General features: G+C 41.5%; 1 protein-coding gene across 1 annotated transcript in view; it reads left to right on the plus strand.

Annotated features, from left to right (window-relative positions):
- The window catches only part of DHX35 (DEAH-box helicase 35), a gene marked incomplete at its 3' end in the record, with an annotated part of 88,265 nt that overhangs the window by 37,952 nt on the left and 28,678 nt on the right, over positions 1-21,635 (plus strand). Inside the window, exons 9-14 of the mRNA XM_008070126.1 lie at positions 5,572-5,684; positions 6,642-6,738; positions 7,635-7,793; positions 9,313-9,523; positions 15,432-15,556; positions 20,349-20,403. Of these exons, the coding sequence (XP_008068317.1) occupies positions 5,572-5,684; positions 6,642-6,738; positions 7,635-7,793; positions 9,313-9,523; positions 15,432-15,556; positions 20,349-20,403 (760 nt within the window). The remainder of the gene's footprint in view (positions 1-5,571; positions 5,685-6,641; positions 6,739-7,634; positions 7,794-9,312; positions 9,524-15,431; positions 15,557-20,348; positions 20,404-21,635) is intronic.

The raw sequence follows: 21,635 nt of genomic DNA on the forward strand, positions 1-21,635 counted from the left end.
ACCAAGTTGCCCAGGCAGGTCTTGAATCCATGGGCTCAGGCAATTCACTCACCTCAGCCTCCCAAGGCACGGGATTACAGGCTGAGCCACCAAGCCCAGCTAATGCTGAGTTTTAACTGTTGAAAGAGTTACTCCCTGTCTTTCCTATACAGCACCACATATTCTGTAACAGCTAAGGTTTAGCTATCCACTCCACCAAAATTATCAAGGCATCATCTTCCTTCCTGTCCTGCTCACTTGCCTTTTTGGTAACTTTCAACTCTGTTCACCAAGCCCTTCTTTTTTTTTTTTTTTTGGAGACAAAGTTTTACTCCATTTTCCAGGTTGGAATGCAGTGGCACCATCATGGCTTACTGCAGCCTCAATGTCCTGGGCTCAAGAGATCCTCCTGAGTAGCTGAGACTATAAGTGTGTACCACCACGCCCAGCTAATTTTTCAATTTTTTTTTTTTTGTTGAGACCAGGTCTCACTTTGTTGTCCAGGCTGGTTTTGAACTCTTGACCTCAATTAATTCTCCTACCTTGGCCTCCCAAAGTGCTGGGATTACCAAATCCTTCTTAAAATCTTCCTCCTCCTCCTCCTTCCCCCCGAGTGTCTGGAGCCCTGCCATCTCCTGTCTCTCTCATCTCCTTGATGTCTTCCTCTTGGACTTCTTCACTAGCTGCTCTTTCTTAAGACTACCAACCTCCAAGTCCCCTGATTTAGCTGATACTTTGTGCTTGGGGTAGTCTTAACTGTACTCCTGCATGCTGGCCTTAGCTTCCAGCAGCTAGCTAGTCATGGGCCACCTAAACTCATAAACCTGTGACTCCTGGGTTCTCTAGCTCAGTCCCTTTCTCATGATCATAGTCATTCAGGCCCAAGACTGAATGCTTAGGAAGTTTTTAATCCCTGATTGAGTAAGAGGTAATGCCATCCTTCTCTTGAACATTCCATGTGTGTGTACACACTTGTAGGTTGGTGGGTCCCATCAGTTGTACCTCTGGAATACTTTGCCAGAGTTTACGCTTTGCTCTCTCTCCCATGGTACTCTAATATCGTCCTTGGTTATTTTGCTTGGCTATGATAGCTTATCTCTGCTGCCCTTCTCTAGAACAGCCACTGGAGTCTGGGATCTAGAACTCAAGTCTGATAACATCATGCCCATCCTCACTGCCCTTATCTTGCCCACAGATTAAGTGCCAGTGAAGCAGGGCATTCAGGCCCCTTTAGAGTGATAACTATGATCACATAATGAGTGCCGTTTTAGGCTAGACCTGTGCCAAGGGCTGTCACACACACTATTTGAACCTCACAGTGACCTTACAGGGAGGATAGCAGTCTGTCCATTTTGTAGGTAAGAGGGCTGACTCAGATGAGGTAGGCTTGGGCTCTATCCTCTGTCAGGGACCCCTTTACATTTTTGTCTATTCTGCTGTCATTCTGGGAAGGAATGTCTCTTCCCTTCCCCAATCAGTATTAATCCTCATACTTTAAGGTCCAGTCAAGAGTTACTGCCTCTTCCATGAAGTCTTCCCTGAAAGCCGGTAATTACTGATCTTTCATTCTCTTAGACTGTAATCTGCAGCTCATTTCTAGTCATATTGTCAATCTCTCTCAGAGTTTCCTTATTTAGTTATTTTTTAAAAATTTTAAAAGTTTTTTTGTAGAGATGGGGTCTTGTTATGCTGCATTTTTTGTAGAGATGGGGTCTTGTTATGCTGCCTAGGCTGGTCTTGAATTCCTGGCTTCAGGTAGTCCTCCTGCCTCACCTCCCAAAGTGTTAGAATTACAGATGTGACCCACTGTGCCTGTCCCCTCAGCATTTATTTTATGATCAGTTCTTTGCACTTCTGTTTTCCTTGGACTGTTTAATCTTTTGGGGTGTGGGCAGTCTGTTCTTATTTGTTTGCGCATATCTTCTAGTGTACCTGCACTGTGCATTTCATAGGGACTCAGGAAGGCTGAAGAGATTAAAAGGGAATCTACCCAAGAGAATATTCAGAGGGGTGCCATGTCGCATTCTGCAATAGCACAAAAATACTTCTTTTGCCGGACTTTTTTGGCTGTACTTACTCTTCTCAGATACAACTTTTAATGTGTGGCATCCTGGTATTTTGTAGTTAAATTTGACTTATTCTTTCAGAAGTACTCCTCTGGCTGGGCAGAGGAGATTATAGGTGGCTTACACCTATAATTCCAGTACTTTGGGAGGCCAGGGTGGGAGGATTGCTTGAGGCTAGGAGTTTAAGTACAACCTGGGCAAGATAGCAAGATCCTGTCTCTATAAAATGAAAGAAAAATATTAGCTGGATGTGGTGGCATGCACCTGTGTTCAAGTACTAGGGGGGCTGGGGTTGGAGGATCGCTTAGCACAGGATTTTGAGGCTGCAGTGAACTCTGATCACACCACTGCTCCTCTAGGGTCCTTCACTTTGTTTATGATGCTGTCCGTCAGGGCAGCTCCTGGCCTTGGTGGTCTCTAGCACCTGGATGGGTATGTTTTGTAAAAGCACATGGGGAAATAAAGACAGGCTTTGCAGCGACATAGCCGAGCCTGAGAGAAACCGGGCTATTGTTGGGGAACAGGAAGGGCATTCAGGATCAAATGATGGAACGTGCCACTGAACAGGATGCCATGCCGTGTCTCTGCTATAGCCAACATCAGCCACTTCTCATCTGGTGCTCACTAACCTGCCGGTTTGGCTACTCAGCTCTTCTCAACCCCAGCTTCTCTGTGTGTTTTGGATTCAGATTTCCCAAGAAGAACTCTTTGATGGTGTTTCCTTCCTCCATCGTTGGCCAAAGCTCTCAGGCTAGGCCTCCCTGTAGGCTGCAAGTCTGGTGGTCTAGTGCCCTTGAACAGAATGTGACTCCCTCTTCAGGAGAGACTTCCATGAGCCTCTTATCCCACCAGGATTCTGTGGGACTGTTGGGGAAGTGTGTGATCGAAGGCCTACCCCATACAAAGCCTTGTACCCACTCCTGTGGGGTATGAGATGATGGAGAAGACCCTACCCCCTCCTTGAAGTGGCCTAAAACCAGTAACAGTGGTGCCAGGTGCGTACCTATTGTTCACCAAAGGAAAAGTTTCCTTTATAAATTGATAACTTGTGTGAGTACATCTGTGCTTTCCAGATAGAGCCACACCCCAACCTGGTTTAACCTGTATTGAACTTGAATCACATTTTGACCTAATTTTCAGTTAAATAAAATATAGGGTGTAGGAATAGAGAAATAGTACCACAGCTACTTGTTAGATGATATGCATCACCCAATGCAGTTTTGAAATCTATCCCTTATTATTTTAATCTAAACTTTAGTAAAGAATCTGTCATTGAAATATGATTTCCCAATTTTTAGAAAAATGTGAATTTACTTCCACTCTCAAACTTTACTAGAAAAATGTGAATTTACTTCCACTCTTCAAACTTTACTATAAGGCTACAATAATCAAAACCGTCTGATATTGGTACAAGAACAGGCATATAGACCAATGGAAAAGGATAGAGATTCTGGAAGCAAAGCCTCAATTTCTCAAGCAACTCGTCCGACAAAGACTCCAACAACAACCACTGGGGAGAGGAGAACCTGTTCAGTAAATAGTGCTGGGAAAACTGACTGATCACCTGCAGAAGATTGAAATAGGACTCCTACCTATCACCATACACAAAAATTAACTCTAAATGGATCAAAGACCTAAACGTAAAACCTTAAACTATAAGAATCTTAGAAAATTCAGGAGACATCCTTATAGAAGTTGGAACTGGCAACCAGTTCCTGGTCAAAACCCTGAGTGCCCATATCATAAGAAATAAGATAGACAAGTGGGACCTCATCAAACTGACGAGCTTCTGCAAAGCAAAAGAAACCATCAAGAGAGCAGGGAGACAGCCACAGAAAAAAATGTTTGTCAACTGTATATCTGACAAAGGCCTAACATCTAGGATCTATAAGGAATTCAAACACGCTGAAAGGAAAAAAAAACCAACAACCCCATTACAAAGTGGGCAAAAGACATGAATAGACACTTCTCAAAAGAAGATATACAGACAGCCAACAGACACATGAAAAAATGCTCAGTCTCACTCATCAGAGAAATGCAAATCAAAACCACATTGAGATACCGCCTAATCCCAGTAAGAATGACCATTGTTAATAAAACAACAGATGATGGCAAGAATGTGGAGAAAAAAGGATGCTTCTACACTGCTGGTGGGAATGCAAACTAGTACAACCTCTTTGGAAGACAGTGTGGCGATTTCTGAAAGAACTAGAAATTGACCTTCCATATGACTCAGCAATCTCCCTATTGGGAATATACCCAGGTTACTCAGGCCATTCTACAAAAAAGATACCTACACACACATGTTTGTTGCAGCTCTATTTACAATGACAAAAACATGGGACCAACCATGTTGCCCATCAAAGCTGGACTGGATAAAGAAATGTGGTACATGGACACAATGGAATATTATACAGTCATCAAGAAGGACAAATATAAGGACTTCAAAGCAACTTGGATGGATTTGGAGTCGATCATACTCAGTGATCTATCACAGAAAAAAGAACAGAGTAGCATATCTTCTCACTCATAAACAAACCTTGAACAATGATCATACTACTATAAGAAAGGGATTGGCAGTAGTGGAAAACTGCCAGGGGAGGGGGAGTGGGATTGGCAGTTGAGGGAAACTGCCAGGGGAAGAGGGGCACACCTCTTCAACAAAGGTACCTGCATAATGAACATTTGTATACTTAACCCTGAATTGTATCACACATCTTTAAAAAAAAAAAAAAGAATAATGTGAATTTTATGGACCAGGCATGGTGACTCATGCCTACAATCCCTGCACTTTGGGAGGCTGAGGTGGGTGGATTGTTTGAGCCTAGGAGTTCAACATCAGCCTTGACAACATAGTGAGTCTCTACAAAAAAAAAAATTAGCCAGGCATGGTGGTGCATGTGTGTAGTCCCAGCTGCTTTGGAGGCTGAGATGGAAGAATTGCCTGAGCCTGGGAATTCAAGGCAGTGATGAGCTATGATTGACCACTGCACTCCAGCCTGGGTGACAGAGTGAGACTCTGATTCATTAAAAAAAAAAAAAAAGGATATTGTGAATTTATTTTATTTTTATTTTTTTTTTTGAGTTGGAGTCTCACTCCATCACCCAGACTGGAGTGCAGTGGCTGCTCCTGGCCACCGCAGCCTCGACCCACTGGACTCTGGCAATCCTTCTGCCTCAGCCTTCCGAGTAGCAGGAATTATAGGCGTGTGCTACCACGCCCGGCTCATTTTTGATTTATTGTTGAGATGAGATCTTGCCAAGTTGCCCAGGCGGGTCTCAAACCTGCGGACTCAGGCAATCCACACACCTCGGTCTCCCAAAGCGCTGGGATTACAGGCTGAGCCACTGAGTCCAGCCTGGATATTGTGAATTTAAAACATTACTTTGCAACCTATAATCTGCATTGCATAAATCTAATCCCTCCTTTGTCTTTGCAGTTTTATATTATTTTTTTCTTTCCATGAATTACTGTGAACTTTTTCTTCTGAGACAAATGAAAAATTGATTTATTTTTATTTTTTAGAAATTTCGGGATTTCTTTAATCAAAATGAAACCAGTGACCCAAGCAGGGATACATGTGTGATCCTTACAGTGGAAGGGCGAACATTTCCGGTGGATATCTTTTATCTACAAAGGTTTGATGATGAGTAAATTTTTTGAAGATAGTGATTAGAAAATTTGGCTTGTGATGTGGAATGACAGTGAACTACATCTGCTGGCAGCTCTAAGGGGATGAGGAGTAGCATGTTTTGTGTCTCCTTGTTATTGATAGGATGTTCGGGAACCCTGCTCAGCATCACTGTTGAATTTAGTTTAGACTCTTAACACTGATATGCAAATTTCCATGAAACTGTGGTCAGTAGCTCAGTTGGAGAGAGCCAAGTCAGTTGGAGAGAGCCAAGTTGTGAAAGGTTTTAGGGGAACTTGATAGTTTTTAGAACCGGAGTCTACAGGGCTGCCTGTCAGTGAGGGCAGTATTGTTGATTTGAGTCATTTGGTTCTCACCGCTGTACTTCCTTAGTGAGAAGACCTGGTTGGCATTTTTGAGAGGAACTCCTTTGGGCAAGAAAGAGGCCATCCTAATACCTGTACTTTGTCACTGGGCAAACCAAGACCAGGAACCTGGTCCAGTGGCTGATAAATTCAGGGCGTTGTGGACTTAATTTCTGAATTGTTCTAGCTGGAGAGTACACCCATTAACTCTGACCACCTGACCCATACCTGTGGTCAGTGGCTGGGAAGGAAAATGGGCCATATGGGATCAGCGCTCCCTTGATCCAGCCCCTGATTTTTCAAGCCCCGGCATCTTTGCATTCTAAAGATAGCACATCTATATGCATGAATGTATAATTTTTGTTTCTTTGCAAGTAAAATAGAAAATCATGGATTTTTTTCATGGATTATGTGGATTATTCATGAATGCTGCAGTTGAAAAAAGGAAAAACGTGAATATCTTATTTATCCATTACTAATTACCTGCTGGGCAGGCCCTCACCAACTTTCATGAGACTTTGCTGGCAGATTATTAGGGAGGTTGAACTATAATTAATGAGCATATTCTAGTGATGAATTCATCCCCTATGTCTTTTCAGTCCTGTTCCAGATTATATCAAATCAACTGTGGAAACTGTGGTGAAAATTCACCAGACAGAGGGAGATGGAGACATACTAGCATTTCTCACTGGCCAGGTAATCCGTCGGACTTCTCTGTGGTGAAGAGACATGTTAAGGCAGCACCAGAATTAATACAGACCCTGTACTTGACTCAGCCACTTATTTCATGTTCTGTTGTATTTTTTGGTTACTTAATTCCATAAACAATTGTTTGCTCTGATATCATTCATCTACAACCAGGTTGTCAGGGAGTTGTTAACTCCTGCCTATTCTGTCTGCAGAGACTTAAAGGTATTTTCAATTTATTAGTTGGTTCCAAAATCAGTTAGGCAGTTGAGTTCATGGGCTATTTTGTTTGCCAGAATTGAACATTGCATTAGATACAGTCTTTTCCCTGTTAACAAGAATCTATCCAAAGCATTAGGTACATTTTGTTGCACGCATGTTGCTGCTGCACACCTCTTCATCTTGACAGCTCATCCTGGAGATGGAGAGTGACCACGTTACTGGAAAAACAACTGAACAAGCCCAAGTACTCACTCACGGTGGCAGCATTGCTCAGAAATACCTTCCAGCTATAATATTTTCCGGGGCCAAACATTTCCCACAGTTTGGAAATCTTTTTGGGGGAAGCTAATAGCGATTTTACATGCTACAACTTGAAATGCTTGTTTGACACCGTACATATAAGCTGAGTAAAATAGTTACTATTTGTATTTATTGGGAACACTTCATTACAGATAGTACAGGTTCTTAGTGATTAGTATTACACCTGCACATTTTCACCCCGTTGGCATCATTGTTCATTAGCATTTGATTAAATACCATCCCAGAATGGAACATGATGGTTCTGAAATTTTTGAATCTGACCAAAATTAAAATCCTGTTTCCTACCTCTCATTTTCTGTAAGTATAATAAAATGGCATGCTTCAAATTGATCTTGGTGTCTTTGGTTCTTGGTTTGGTTTAGGAAGAGGTAGAAACTGTTGTGTCTATGCTAATTGAGCAGGCTCGAGCACTAGCTCGTGCTGGGATGAAGCGACACCTCCGAATTCTCCCCATGTATGCAGGACTGCCTTCCTTCGAGCAAATGAAAGTGTTTGAAAGGGTGTCTCGCAGTGTCAGAAAGGTAAGATTATCCTGATGACCAAGGGTGTTTGCAGGCGTCTGTAATCATTATACCCCTTTGCTGTGTACTGGAAAGATTTTTTTTTTTTTTTTTTTTTTTTATGAGTTGGAGTCTCACTCTGTCCCCCAGACTGGAGTGCAGTGGCCGCTCCCGGCCACCGCAGCCTCGACCCGCTGGGCTCTGGCGATCCTTCCGCCTCAGCCTTCCGAGAAGCCGGAATTACAGGCATGCGCTACCACGCCCGGCTGATTTTTTTGATTTATTGTAGCGATGAGGTTTCGCCTGCCCAGGCGGGTCTTGAACTCGCGGGCTCAGGCAATCCACTCACCTCAGCCTCCCAAAGGCGCGGGATTACAGGCTGAGCCACCAAGCCCGGCTAAGATTTTTTTTTTAACTGAAGTGAAACTTACTAAACAAGAAGGTTTCTTTTAGAGTTTTAGGTTCGTGTTTCTGTGTAGTAGATTTAAAAGCACACAATAAATAACATGTTGCAAAGATTTCTAAGCCTGCTGCACAGAAGGGTCACGCTGACAGTAACTGTTAGAGCAGGTGACTTCTTTTGTTTCTCTTCTGCCTGCCCAGTATTTCCCATGACATAATGATTTGGCTAATGGGACTGTTTTAGTGGACTGCAGTCAGTCAGAAACAATAGATAAGTTACTACCAATGGTTTCTAAACCATGGGTTTTAATTATCAGTTTGCTTATAGAGCCAAGTTTAAATCAATTAATTCAAGGTGTGGCTTGAAAATATTTAGCCTTGCAATGGAGTGGGGAAGGGTGTGGTGGAAAGCATGGGTTTGAAGAAGCCAGCAGGCAGCTAGTCTGCCTCCTGCTCATTGACCCCTGGGCCTGACTCTACCTTTCCCCTCCATTAGATGCGCAATACACAGAACGGCCTCAAGTCAGCTTAGATGGTAGCAGCTACTTATCAACAGGTGGCAGAGAATAAAGTAAAGAAGGGATAGTCTGAGGGTCCACTTCCAATTTCAGACCACTTTGGAGAGAGTCCTCAGCGTCTTGGCTATTGGGATGGAGCCACTTGGGTCTGCCCAGTCAAACGTTCATTGTAGCCCACCAATCGGGAGGCCTGGATCCCACCGGGAGTTACCATGTACCCTGGGAGCTACTTAACCCAAGTCTTGGTTTTTGCAGCTGTAAAACATAAACAATAATAACTTCTAGTTTTATAGCATAAAAATATTAGGAAGTTTATTTATAAAGTGATTCTTACAAAATGATTTGTCAAATATAAAGTGCCTGAAAAAGTTCTGAGTGCTCTGTATCCATGTCCCCTGCTATTTAAAACCCTCCCAACCACTCTTAGTGTACTTGGAATAAGACACAGATGTCTCATAGTGGCCCAGAGACTGTTCTTTCTCGTATACCAAACTGACCAAACTGCCTCTCACAGATTATGTATTGGAGATAATTGTTCAATCTCTTAGGACTTGTAAGAGTTTGCTAAAAGTGAAAAGAATAAAATGACTTCTGTTCTTTTCTTTATGTGTGGAGCTTAGGTGATAGTGGCCACCAACGTGGCAGAAACCTCCATTACAATCGGTGGTGTTGTATATGTGATTGACTGTGGCTTTGTGAAACTCCGAGCCTACAATCCCAGGACAGCCATTGAATGCTTGGTGGTGGTGCCTGTGTCCCAGGCATCAGCCAACCAGCGAGCAGGACGTGGTGGTCGCAACCGCTCAGGGAAATGTTACCGCCTTTATACAGGTCAGTGTGGCTTTCCTTAAGGACTTTTTACTTTCTCATGGTCAGTCTGGGTGTTGGAGAATATAGCAGTTTTTTACCGCTAATGGCAGAAATTAGCATAAAACCCAGATCTCCTGACAAGGCCCTGTATAACCTGGCCCCCACCACCTTCCTTACGCTACATATGGAATTTCTTTGCTACTCCTTCCCACTGGCCAAAGCTGGCCTATGAGTCACCACCTGTTTGCTCTCCTGCTCTAACCTAACATCTCGGCACAGACCCATCTGTAGCCATGTAGCCATGTCACCTGGAACATGGACTGTGTGTCTCATGTCCTGTCTTTCTTGTCTTTCCCTTGACTTAGTGTGCTGTTTTCTTATTTGAGGTCCCCGGGTTTTGTGGGGCCTCACATTGCATTCCTTTTACAACTCTGGATCAGAGCATATTTGCTGGGCTAAGATGAGGGTGCGTGTCTATCCTGAGAGTCATTCACAGGAAACAAATGGTTGGTGAAGCCTTGCTCTGTGCCACGCACCGTGCCAAGCTCTGAGGGGTGGGATGAAATTCTGGTGGAGACTGTCCCAGCCCTTGAGCTTTCTTTCCAGCTTGAAGACAGCCTTACCTACAGATAGTGATGTGCCCAAAGCTGCTCTTTCTCTCTGAGCCCTTTTCTTTTGTGGGGAATGCTACCGAGGTTTTCCCTAGTTGTCTGGCCTCAGTTTCCAAGTCACTGTAATTCCTTTCTCTGTCCAGTATCTATCTGCATTCACTTACCAGGTCTAGGAGTTTTTCTCTTTTTCTTTTTCTTTTGCTGTAGCTGCCTCTGATGAAGGTATAGGGGTTTTAACTCTGCCACTTATTTATTTATTTTCCTTTCTGGTTACCATTGTCTTTGTTCAGTCTTTGACATTGTTCTTTCTTTCTTTATTTTTTCCAAGTATACAAAATATTCACTTTATCTTAAAAAACACAAATAGGATAAAAATGAAAGAATGAAAAAATACATACCATGCAAATGATTAAAAAGAGAGTTGGGGTGGTTATGCTAATATCAGTGATAATAGACATTAACACAAAAATTGTTACTAAAAATAAAGAAGCACATTTTATAATGATAAGAGTAAATACATCAAGAAGATATTGGCAGTGTATGTCAAAAATTGGATAGCCTGGTGAAATGGACAAGTTCCTAGAAAGACACAAACAACCAAAATTGACTCAAGAAGATATAGAAAATCCAAATAGAGCGAAGGCAAGGAGGCAGGATAAATAAATAGCATGCAAATTGAAAAATAAAAAACAAAATATCTCCATTTGCAGGTGTCATGGTTTTACATGGAAAATTCTAAAGAATACATATGAAACTAATGAAAAATAATAAACAAGTTTAGTAAAGTTGTAACATATAAGATCGGCTTACAGAAATTAGTTGTATTTCCATACACTAGCAATGAACAGTCTGAATTTTTTTTTTTTTTTGAGTTGGAGTGCAGTGTCACACTCCTGGCCACTGCAACCTTGACCTCCTGGCTCAGGCGATCCTTCTACCTCAGCCTTCCAAGTAGCCAGAATTATAGGCGCGTGCTACCATGCTCAGCTAATTTTTTGATTTATTGTCGAGATGAGGTCTTACCATGTTGCCCAGGCTGGTCTTGAACCCACGGGCTCAGGCAGTCTTCTTGCCTTTGCCTCCCAAAGTGCTGGGATTACAGGCTTGAGCCACCGCTCCTGGCCAACAATCTGAATATTAAATTAAGAAAACTATTCCACTTATTATAGAATCAACATGAATAAAATACCCAAAAATAAATTATACAATGAAGTATAAGACTTGCACACTGAAAACAATAAAACCTTGTTAAAAGAAATTTAAGACCTAAGTTGTGATGTTGACCATTTTCTCATGTGCCTCTTGCCTCTTGTTTGTCTTCTTTTTTTACTTTTTGTTTTAGATGCAGGGAGTACACATGCATATTTGTTACATGGACATTTTATGTAGTGGTGGGTATTGGGTCTCAGGCGATGCATTCCCCAGACGGTGAACACTGTGCAATGTAGATAGTTTCTGAAAGCTAACCCCCCATTGGTGTCCCCAGTGTCTGTTATTTCCATTTTTGTGACTGTTTGACTCCCACATATGAGTGAGAATATGTGGTGTTTGGTTTTCTGCTTTTGAGTCAGTTTAATTAGGGTGATGATCTCCAGCTCCATCCATGTTGCTGCAACAGACATGATTTCATTCTTTTTTATGGCTGCCTTTTTCTTTTAAAATTATTATTATTATTTTTTTGAGTCAGTATCTAACTCTGTGACCCAGGCTGGAGTGCAGTGGTGTATCATAGCTCACTGCAGCCTCTACTTCCCGGGCTCAGATGATCCTTCTGCCTCAGCCTCCCAAGTAACTGGGATGACAGGTGCTTGCCACCATGCCTGGCTAATTGTTTTGTAGAGACGAGGTTTCGATACGTTTCCCAAGCTGGTCTTAAATACCTGGGCTCAAGCAATCCTCTTACTTTGACCTCTCAAAGTGTTGGAATTAGTCATGAGCTACCAGGCCTGGCCCATTGTTCTTTCTTTTAGCAAATGCTTTTATAGCACCTACTGTATGCTAGGCATGGTGCCAGAGCTTGGAGATCGGGGGCTAGGTCAACTGGTCTGTGACCGCATGGCCAACAGTCTGTTGGTAGAGGCAGACCCCCACACACATCAGCATATTATGGTATATTGTGTTATATACTGTAGGGTGGTATGATAGTGTCACTGTAAAGAGAGCAGAGGCTTTTCTTTGGACTGTTTCCTCTGTCCAATAGATCCTCCTTATCCTTCAAATCCACTCTCAAGTGGCAACTCCCTCCTGAAGCTATCTTAGCTGCTTTCTTCAGACAGCCAGTTACCCTTCTGGGGAGTAGGAGAGCACTTCACAACTGGGGTGTTTGAGCCCAGTAGTTATCTAGGTGAGGGGCGGTAGGGGAGGTTAGATTTCAGGGCAACAGGCAGTGGGCATGGAATGTATAGTACTTTCAGGAAAAGAAGAGGGTATGGTACATTCGTGGAAGAGAGGGAATAGGCAGAACCCAAGGCGAGAGAGATTAGGGCAACCACTGAAGACACAAAGAAGAACAATTAGAGTGGAAAATGGGGAATTGGGACAAAGGCATTCTGCAATGCAAAGGAGAGAAAGTTTCAAGGTATTTTTTATTTTAAAAAATAATTTATTGATGTGAAATTTACTTAACATAAAATTAACCATTTTACAGTGAGCAGTTTAGTGGCATTTACTACATTTTTAGTATGGTACGAAACCACCTCTTTCTACTTTTCATCACTCCAAAGTAAAACCCCTTACTCATTAAGCCATTTCTCCTCATTCTTCCTGGCCTCCAGCCCCTAGAAATCACCAGTCTGTGTTCTTCTCTATGGATTTATATCTTGGATATTTTATATAAATAGGCCTTTTGTGTCTGGCTTCTTTTATTTAGCATAATGTTTTCTATGTTATTACATGTATTTATTTCCTTTTTATGATTGAATAATAGTCCAGTATATATATAAATATATGAACTACAACTTGTTTAATCATTGTTAGTTGTTGGACATTTGGGCCATGTCTACCCTTTGAGAATAAATAGTACTGCTATGAGCATGTATGTACATGTACTTGAATATCTGTCTTTAATTTGTTTGGTTATTACTGGGTGATGTGGTAATTCTATGTTTAACTTTTTATTTTTAATGCAATTTATTATTATTTTTTGAATTGGGATCTCACTCCATTGCCCAGGTTAGAGTACAGTGGCACGATCACAGTTCATTACAGCCTTAATCTCCTAGGCTCAGGAGATTCTTCTGCCTTAGCCTTCCCAGTAGCTGGGACTATAGGTGTGTGCCACCGCAGGTGGCTAACTTTTTGCTTTTTTTTTTGTAGAGATAAGATGTCACTGTGTTGCCCAGGCTGCTCATGAACTCCTGGGCTCAAACAGTCCTCCCTTCTCAGCCTCCCAAAGTGCTGGGATTACAGACATAAGCCACCATGCCTGGCCTCTATGTTTAACTTTTAAGAAACTCAAGTTGCTTGACAGGGTCTCACTCTGTGGCCCAGGCTGGAGTGCAGTGGTGTGATCATAGCTCACTGATATGAGCCATGCACCTGTCTTGTCAAGTTACTTTTCAAAAAGAAATGGCCCACGTCATATCATGCACCAAAGAAATCATGTAATAGAATGCGAATTAAAGATAGGCAAGTGGAATTGGGAAAAAGATCTTTCTTCACATGAGCAGTTTAGTGGAAGCAGGTGCTGCCTGCTCAGATGCTTTAGTTTCGTAGAGTCTTCCAGGACTTTGTCCTCAGCTTATCTTCTCCCACTAGCTACCTGTACCCATTGCCCACTGTTTCCGAGCTGAACTGTATTCTTGGACATGCCCTCTGTTTTTCTGTGTTGATGCCTTTTCCTTGGGCTGCTGCTTCTCTGCCCAGCAGATCCTCCTTATCCTTCAAATCTCTCTCAAAATATACCTCCATTGGAGGCCTTATTCCAGCAGTTGTGTTTCTTTTTTCCCCGAGCCTCCATCACTCTTTGGGGACTACTCACTGGACCTTGCCTGTTCCTCTTCTGAGGTCACTGTTTTTGGTCTTGGTCCCAGTCACCTGCGTATCACTGAAGCTTTTCAAGGGATTGCCTACAGTACCTCATGCCCTTGAGTTTCAAGAGAATTTGAGTGTCATTGGACTCCTGGGAAACACCTTTTTCCTGTGAGTGTCTTCTCAGCAGGATTGTCCTCTTATCTGATAACTTTGTTTCTCCGTTGGTCAGCAGCAGGCTTGAAAAATGTGGTTACCCTACCAAAACGCTGTTAAAATGCTCTTGAACCTAAAGGGAGTGTCCCATTTGGAACTTTCTGCTGTTGTCTGTCATCCATAGCCTTCCAGTTAGACACAATTTACATCAATCAGTCCACAGAATATTGGTTGTCTCTTTTCTCAAAGGAAATCTTTTTGAAGTTCTTCAGTGATAGTGCTATTTCTTCATGACCCCTTTTGTTTTGGTTCATTTTTTTTTTTTTTTTCAGTTAGCTAAAGCTTTATGATCTAAATGGAAGTTGGGCCACCCTTGTGTTGTTTAAGAAGGGTGTGCATCAGTTGAAATGTTGACTGCTGTGGGAGGATTTGGTGGGTGGAGTATTTTCTGTATAATCCATAACCTTTTTGAATATATGCAAAAATGATTTAATCTCATCCACCCTCTTTTTTCTCTGCCCTCTTTGCCTAACTTTTATTAAAAGGTCTCCCAAAGTCTCTTCCGCTCCCCACTCCCTTTCCTGCCCTTCCCACTTTGGGATCTCTGTGTCCTGTGATGCTTCTTCCTGTTTAAGGTCACCTTTTGTTCCTGGTAGGGTATGTAAACATTCATTAATCTCTTTGAGGCACATCAGGTTCTGGTTGGGATAGGCCAGATGATGTGCCTGGCTCATTGATTTAAAAGTTAGGTTTGGACAATTTTTGCTCTTTATGAGATGTGTTTATATGTTGTATTTTGATTGCTATTTTTATGATTTATTTTGAATTTGTTCTTGCCTCCTTGACTTATTCTACCCCAAGCAGAGATGATGGTAACTGGGCACTGAAAGTGATTCAGCAAGTACTTGTTGCTTTAATTTAAGTTTTGCTGACAAAAATCACTTGACAACATTCTAAAGTAAAAAGACAAAATCTTTTAAAGGTGTGTTTTTCAATATATTTAGCTAAAGTATTTAAAAAATAGAATGGTTTTTCCTAAATATAAAAACAACTTGCTGTCATAATATGTGCATCTGCTCCTAGAATCCTAGAGCTTCTTGTTCAAGGTGGAGAAGAAAAACTGCCTCCTTGGCATAATGATCACATTTGATTGTGACATTTGATCCCAAACAGTTCTGATTTCCTATCCTCAGAGGAAGCCTTTGACCAGTTGCCTCAATCTACTGTTCCTGAGATGCAGCGTAGCAATTTGGCACCTGTCATCCTACAGCTGAAAGCGCTAGGAATCGACAATGTCCTCAGGTTCCACTTCATGTCGGTAAGTCCTGCCTGCTATCTGGATCTTCAGGGAGTTAGAGAGCTCACGGGGAGATGTCAGGGCATTGTTGTGGGTGTACCATCTTTTTTTCCCCCACTCAGGTTATGTGCTCTTGCCTACTTTGTGCTAGGCCCTTTGCAGGGCATGGGGAAAAGAAAACAGCCAGACAAGGCAACCACAATTCCCGTTCTTAATTCCTGTTCTTGTCTGCTGGGAGACAGAGACAAGTAAGCAGTGCGCCCATGCTCTGAGAGACAAAGGTCCCTAGCCTAGTCAGTCATGTCTGAGATGAAACCTGAAACCCAAGTACGATTTCACCAGATCAGGAGCCATGGAGAGTGCCATGATAGTGAGTCTGTGTATAGGCCTGTGTGCAAAAGTATTACAATTGGGGCAATCCAGGACTTTGAAGAGCTGTAGGAAGACTCTTTGGCTGATGATTTCCTAAGACAGGTTTCAAGGAGTGAAACTATTGGGTCAAAGGGCCATAGTCCTCTTTTAGACTTTGCTATATGGCCAGATAGCTTTATTGATGTCAGCTCCAGCAGTGCATGAATGCCATCATGCCATGTTATTTTCTTTTAGGTTTGCTAATTTTATGGGTCAGAGAGAAATAGAATGTTTACTTTTTTATTGTTTATTTCTTATAAGGTAGATTTAAGAAACGACACATCATTTATTGGCCAGCTTGTATTTCTTCTGAGTTGCTAAGCCATTTATCTGTTAGACTCTGTTTGTTTTTTAGTTGTACAACATGCATGTTTGTATTTTATCATTAATTTCAATGGGAACATCTAAGGTTTCCTCTCAGCTTTCTTTTATTTTCTATTTTTAAAATGTGGGGTACAATTCAGTGTTAGGTACATAAGTGGTCATCATACAGGTGAAGTTTGGACCTCCCATCGGTCCTCACTTTACCTGGTTTGGGATCAGGTACCTTTATTAATGTTATGTGCTCCTCTTCTTTCCCTGGCAGTGATCCGCTACTGCCTATCTTTTTCATGTAGTATTATGATAAATGTTCAGGGTCCACTTATAAGTGAGAACATGTGGTTCTCAGTTGTTTGCTTCTGTGATAGATCGCTGAGTATGATAGACTCTAAATCCATCCAAGTTGCTGTGAAGTCTATGATTTTGTCCTTTATGGCTGCATAATATTCCATCATGTGTATGTACCACATTTTTAAATTCAGTCCACTTTTGATGGGCAGCATGGCTGGTTCAATGTTTTTTGCTATTGTGAATAGTGCTGCAATAAACATGTGCATGCAGGTATCTTTTTGGTAGAATGATTTGAGTTCCTCCAGGTATATTTCTAGATGAGGGTTTGCTGAGTCATATGGAAGGCTGGTTTTTGAGTCCTTCAGAAGTTGCCACACTGTTTCCACAGAGGTTATATTAGTTTACACTCCCACCAACAGTGTAAAAGCGTTCCCTTTTCTCTGCATCAGCATCTGTTGTTTTTTGAGTTATTAATTATGGCCATCCTGTCTGGAGTTAGGTGGTATCTCAGTGTGGTTTTGATTTGCATTTCTTTGATAATTAGTGAGACTGAGCATTTTTTCATGTATCTGTTGGCTGCTTGTATATCTTCTTTTGAGAAGTGTCTATTCTTATCTTTTGCCCATTTTTTATAGGACTATTTGTTTTTTTTCCTTTCAGCTCATTTGAGTTCCTTATAGATCCTGGATGTTAGACCTTTGTCAGATATATAGTTGGCAAATATTTTTTCCCATTCTGTGGACTGTCTCCCCACTATCTTAATAGTTTATTTTGCTTTGCAGAAGCTTTTCAGTTTGATGAGGTCCTCCTTGTCTATTTTATCTCTTATAGCATGGGCTTTCTTTTCTTTTCTTTTTTTTTGAGTTAGGGTCTTACTCTGTGCCCAGGCTGGAGTGCAGTGGCACTATCATGGCTCACTGCAGCCTTGCCCTCCAGAACTGAAGTCATCATCCTGCCTTGGCCTCCCAAGTAGCTGGGACTACAGGCATGTGTCATCATGCCAGGTTAATTTTTTATTTTTTTGTAAAGACAAAGTCTTGCTTTTTTGCCCAGGCTAGTCTTGATATCCTGGGCTCAAGTAATCCTGCTTTGGCCTCCCAACATGCTGGGATTACAGGTGTGAGCTGCTGTGTATAGCTACTGCACCTAACCGACTTAGTGTTTATTAGTGATTGTCAAGAGTTCTTTTAATATTAAAGACATTCTGTCATACTCAGTGATCTATCACAGAAGCAAAGAACTGAGTTCCTCACATCTTTAATAAAAAAACATTAAAGATATTAAACTTTGTCATTAGTACTTCTTGCAAAATTTTTTTTGGTATTCGTTTTTTACTTTTTTTGGTTTGGTTTTTAATATGTAGACATTCTAAATATGTCCTGAGTAAAATATTTTGGTCTTTGCCTTTATGATTTGTTTGAGTATTCTTGTGCTTATGAGGTGCTTGTTATATTTAGGTCAGTTAGTAAGTATTCATTTGTATCTTCTAGAATTTTTATGATTTGAGAACTTGCATTTTGACTCTTTGTTCTATCCCAAGTGTATTGTTATATGGTGTGATCAGTCTGAATTCTTGTATCATAAAGTCCCTAATGTCATGTGTCATGGTATACTAGGCTAGTGAAAAAACAGAATGTACAAATATCAGCCCCCCTAAAAGAAAATAATTGTGTGCTTATTATAAGAATAGAGGAAATGAACCCTTTGACTACTGGTGTGCAGTATATTGCAGAGAAAAGATGGACATCATATGCAAATTTAAAAGTAAGACTAGCTGGACTCCGTGGCTCAGCCTATAGTCCCAGCACTTTGGGAGGCTGAGGCGAGTGGATTGCCTGAGTCCATGGGTTTGAGACCAGCCCGGGTAACTTGGTGAGACCTTGTCTCTACAATAAATAAAAAATTAGCCTGGCGTGGTAGCACGTGCCTGTAGTTCTGGCGACTTGGAAGACTGAGACGGAAGGACCGCCGGAGCCCAGCAGGTCAACGCTGGAGTGGCTGTGTGAGCGTGCCACTACACTCTAGCCTGGGCGATGGAGTGAGATTTCAACTCAAACAAACAAACAAAAAAAATTAGCCAGGCATGGTGACATGCCTGCTATTTTTTTCTCATGGTCATTTCTCCTGGAAAAAAGAAAAGAATAGAAAAGAAATTTAGACCAGGTGCAGTGGCCTGTAATCTCAGCACATTGGGAGACAGAGGTGGGAGATTTACTTGAGGCCAGGAGTTCAAGCCCATCTTGGCTAATAGAGTGAGATTTTGGCTCTACAAAAAATATAAAAATTAGGCTGGGCACATTGGCTCACGCCTATAATTCCAGCACTTTGGGAGGCGGAGGCAAGAGGATTGCCTGAGCCCAGGGGTTCAAGACTAGCCTGGGCAACTTGGGCAAGACCTCTACAATAAATTAAAAAAAAAAATAGCTGAGTATTTTGGCATGTGCCTGTAGTTCCTGCTACTTGGAAGAATGAGGTGGAAGGATCAGCCCAGTAAGTTGAGTCTGCGGTGGTCATGAGTGTGCCACTGCACTATAGCTTGGGTGACAGAATGAGACTCCAACTAAAAAAAAAATAGAAAAACATTAGCCAGGCATAGTGGCGTACGCCCGTAGTACCAGCTGCTTGGGAGGCTGAAGTGTGAGGATCACTTGAGTCCAGAAAGTCAAGGCTACAGTGAGCTATGACATCACCCTACTGTACTCCAGCCTGGGATAAAAGAATAAGAATAATAATTCAAAAGAAAAAAGCTTACATATATGACAATGCTTATAGCATTATTTTATATTAAATTTATAGATATAGATAATGAAAATCACAACAAAAATTTTGGACAACTGAAAAATAAAAATACATACAAATTTATTTCACATACTTTCTGGTTACTTCCTCTTCAAAGTCTGTTGTTTACAGTTAAAATCATAGGCTGCACATATAATTTTGCATATTTGGCAGTGTTATTTACAATCATGAAAAACTAGAAACAACTCAATTGTCCAGTAATAAGAAACTTGACTTCTTTATAGAGTATGACTAACATGGAGTGTTGTCCAGCTATTCCAAGTCATTACTGTGAAGTTCTGTGTATACAAGAAAACATATAGTGAGAAGAACAAATTGAAATTTTACACACACAGTAATTCCAAATATATTAAGGTAGTGTTTTCATATGATTCCAAATTGGTTGAGGTCATAGAGAAATACTGTTTAGTGTGTTTAGATGAAAATACTATGGATATGATTTTTGTGGGGAAGAGGGTTATTATTATTTTATTGATGATAATTGACCAGAAATAGGACCAGGGATTGAAAGGAGTCAAAGAGGACTTTGTTAGTTTTGTTCACAACCTAATTCATGCTTTCCTGTACTGTTATCTCATAACAGGAGTGGAACTCTGGATGCAAGGGTAAATCATCCCAAGTGCTGTAGAATCCTGGGGTTCCTGGTGTGGTAGAAAATTGAGACTATGAAGTAAAAATTAGAAATGTCTCAGGAGAGTTTAAGGAAAGTCGGGAGTGTTTTAAACTAGAGACCCATAGCTTTTGATGGAGGGAGGGTGAGGGAGGCTGCAAGGGGAAGTGTTTAATCAAGCTCAGCCTTAAAGGTCAAGTAGTACATGGGATGCTGAGGACAGGAAGGACATTTCAAGGGACACTAACACCATGGATAGAAGCACGGGGCTGGGCAGCATTGGGCATGTTAGAGAGGAGAGAGGATTTGAGCAGGAAATTGTCATGTTTTATGTCTGTTGCCGAGAGACATTGATTGAGGAGGATATTTATGTTTTTACAGCCCCCTCCAGCACAGTCGATGGTTCAAGCTCTGGAGTTGCTGTACGCCCTGGGAGGTATGCCTGTCTCTCTTCTTCTGTGTTCTCCTATGTGTTGTTAGCTAGCTTGCTTTCATTTTAGGGCTCTTAGTGTCTTTAGGAATGGGACTGGTTCTCTCCATGCATATAATCTTCTTAATGGCCCTTTATTGAAATGAGAAGTTGGGACCATAATCAGACTAATAGAACATGAAGACTGATTTTGACAATGAGTTTATAAAACATGCCAGCTCATCCAAAGCTGTTAGTAACTGTGACCAGGGCCACAATGAGTGCCCAAGAGACATCAGAGGTCAGCAATTCCCTACCAGGGTTTCAGATGTTATTTCCTCAGACCTTTTTCTCACAAGTTGAAAAATCTCAGCATTGCTCTCCCTACATTCTCATTTAATTACTGGAGTTCCCTGTGGAGAAGTGGGTACATGACCAGCTTGTGGTGTGTTTGGGCAAGGAAACACCTGTTATGGGGGACCTCTGTTTGCTTCTTGTTTTGAAAATGAAGCATTTAAGATAGAGAATATTGTAGCCTGAGCTCACCTCTTCAGGAAGTGCTGTCTCTTCTGAATGGTGCCCCAAGTGAATATAATACCCAGATTGGTATTAGATATACTGGAGGTTTTGTTTTCTGAGATTTGAGTATTACTCTTTTTTTAATAGCTTGATTGAAGTATAATTTATATACCTTACAGTTCACTCTCTCACAGTGTACAAATTCAGTGACTTTTAGTATATTCACATATATATCCATCACCATAGTCTAACTGTAGAACATATTTATCACCCAAAAAGAAAACCCATGCCCAATTAGCACTCACTCTCCGTTCCTTACTCCCCTCAGCCCCAGACAACCACTAATCTGGTTCTGTCTTTATAGATTTTTTTCCATTTCTATAGATGTGCCTCTTCTAAACTTTTCATATAAAGGAACTCATGTGGCCCTTTATGATTGGCTTTTGTCTTAGTCCGTTTTGTGTTGCTATAACAGAATACCTGAGGCTGGGTAGTTTATAAAGAAAAAACGTTTATTTGGCTCATAGTTCCAGTGACTAAAGAGTTTAAGATTGAATAGCTATAGCTGCTGAGGACCCTCTGCTACTTCCACTCATGGTGGAAACTGGGAATAGAGCAAGTATGTGCAGAGATCACATGGTGGGGTAGAGAAACTGAAGAAGCCGGTCTCTCTCTCTCCCCCTTCCTGCCTGCCCCTTCTTTCTCTCTCTTTCTCTCTCTCCCCCCTCCCCCATCTCTCT

Source organism: Carlito syrichta, unplaced genomic scaffold (genome assembly GCF_000164805.1).
Source record: "Carlito syrichta isolate Samal-C Ts95f unplaced genomic scaffold, Tarsius_syrichta-2.0.1 Scaffold313042, whole genome shotgun sequence".
NCBI classification, from domain to species: Eukaryota; Metazoa; Chordata; class Mammalia; order Primates; family Tarsiidae; genus Carlito; species Carlito syrichta.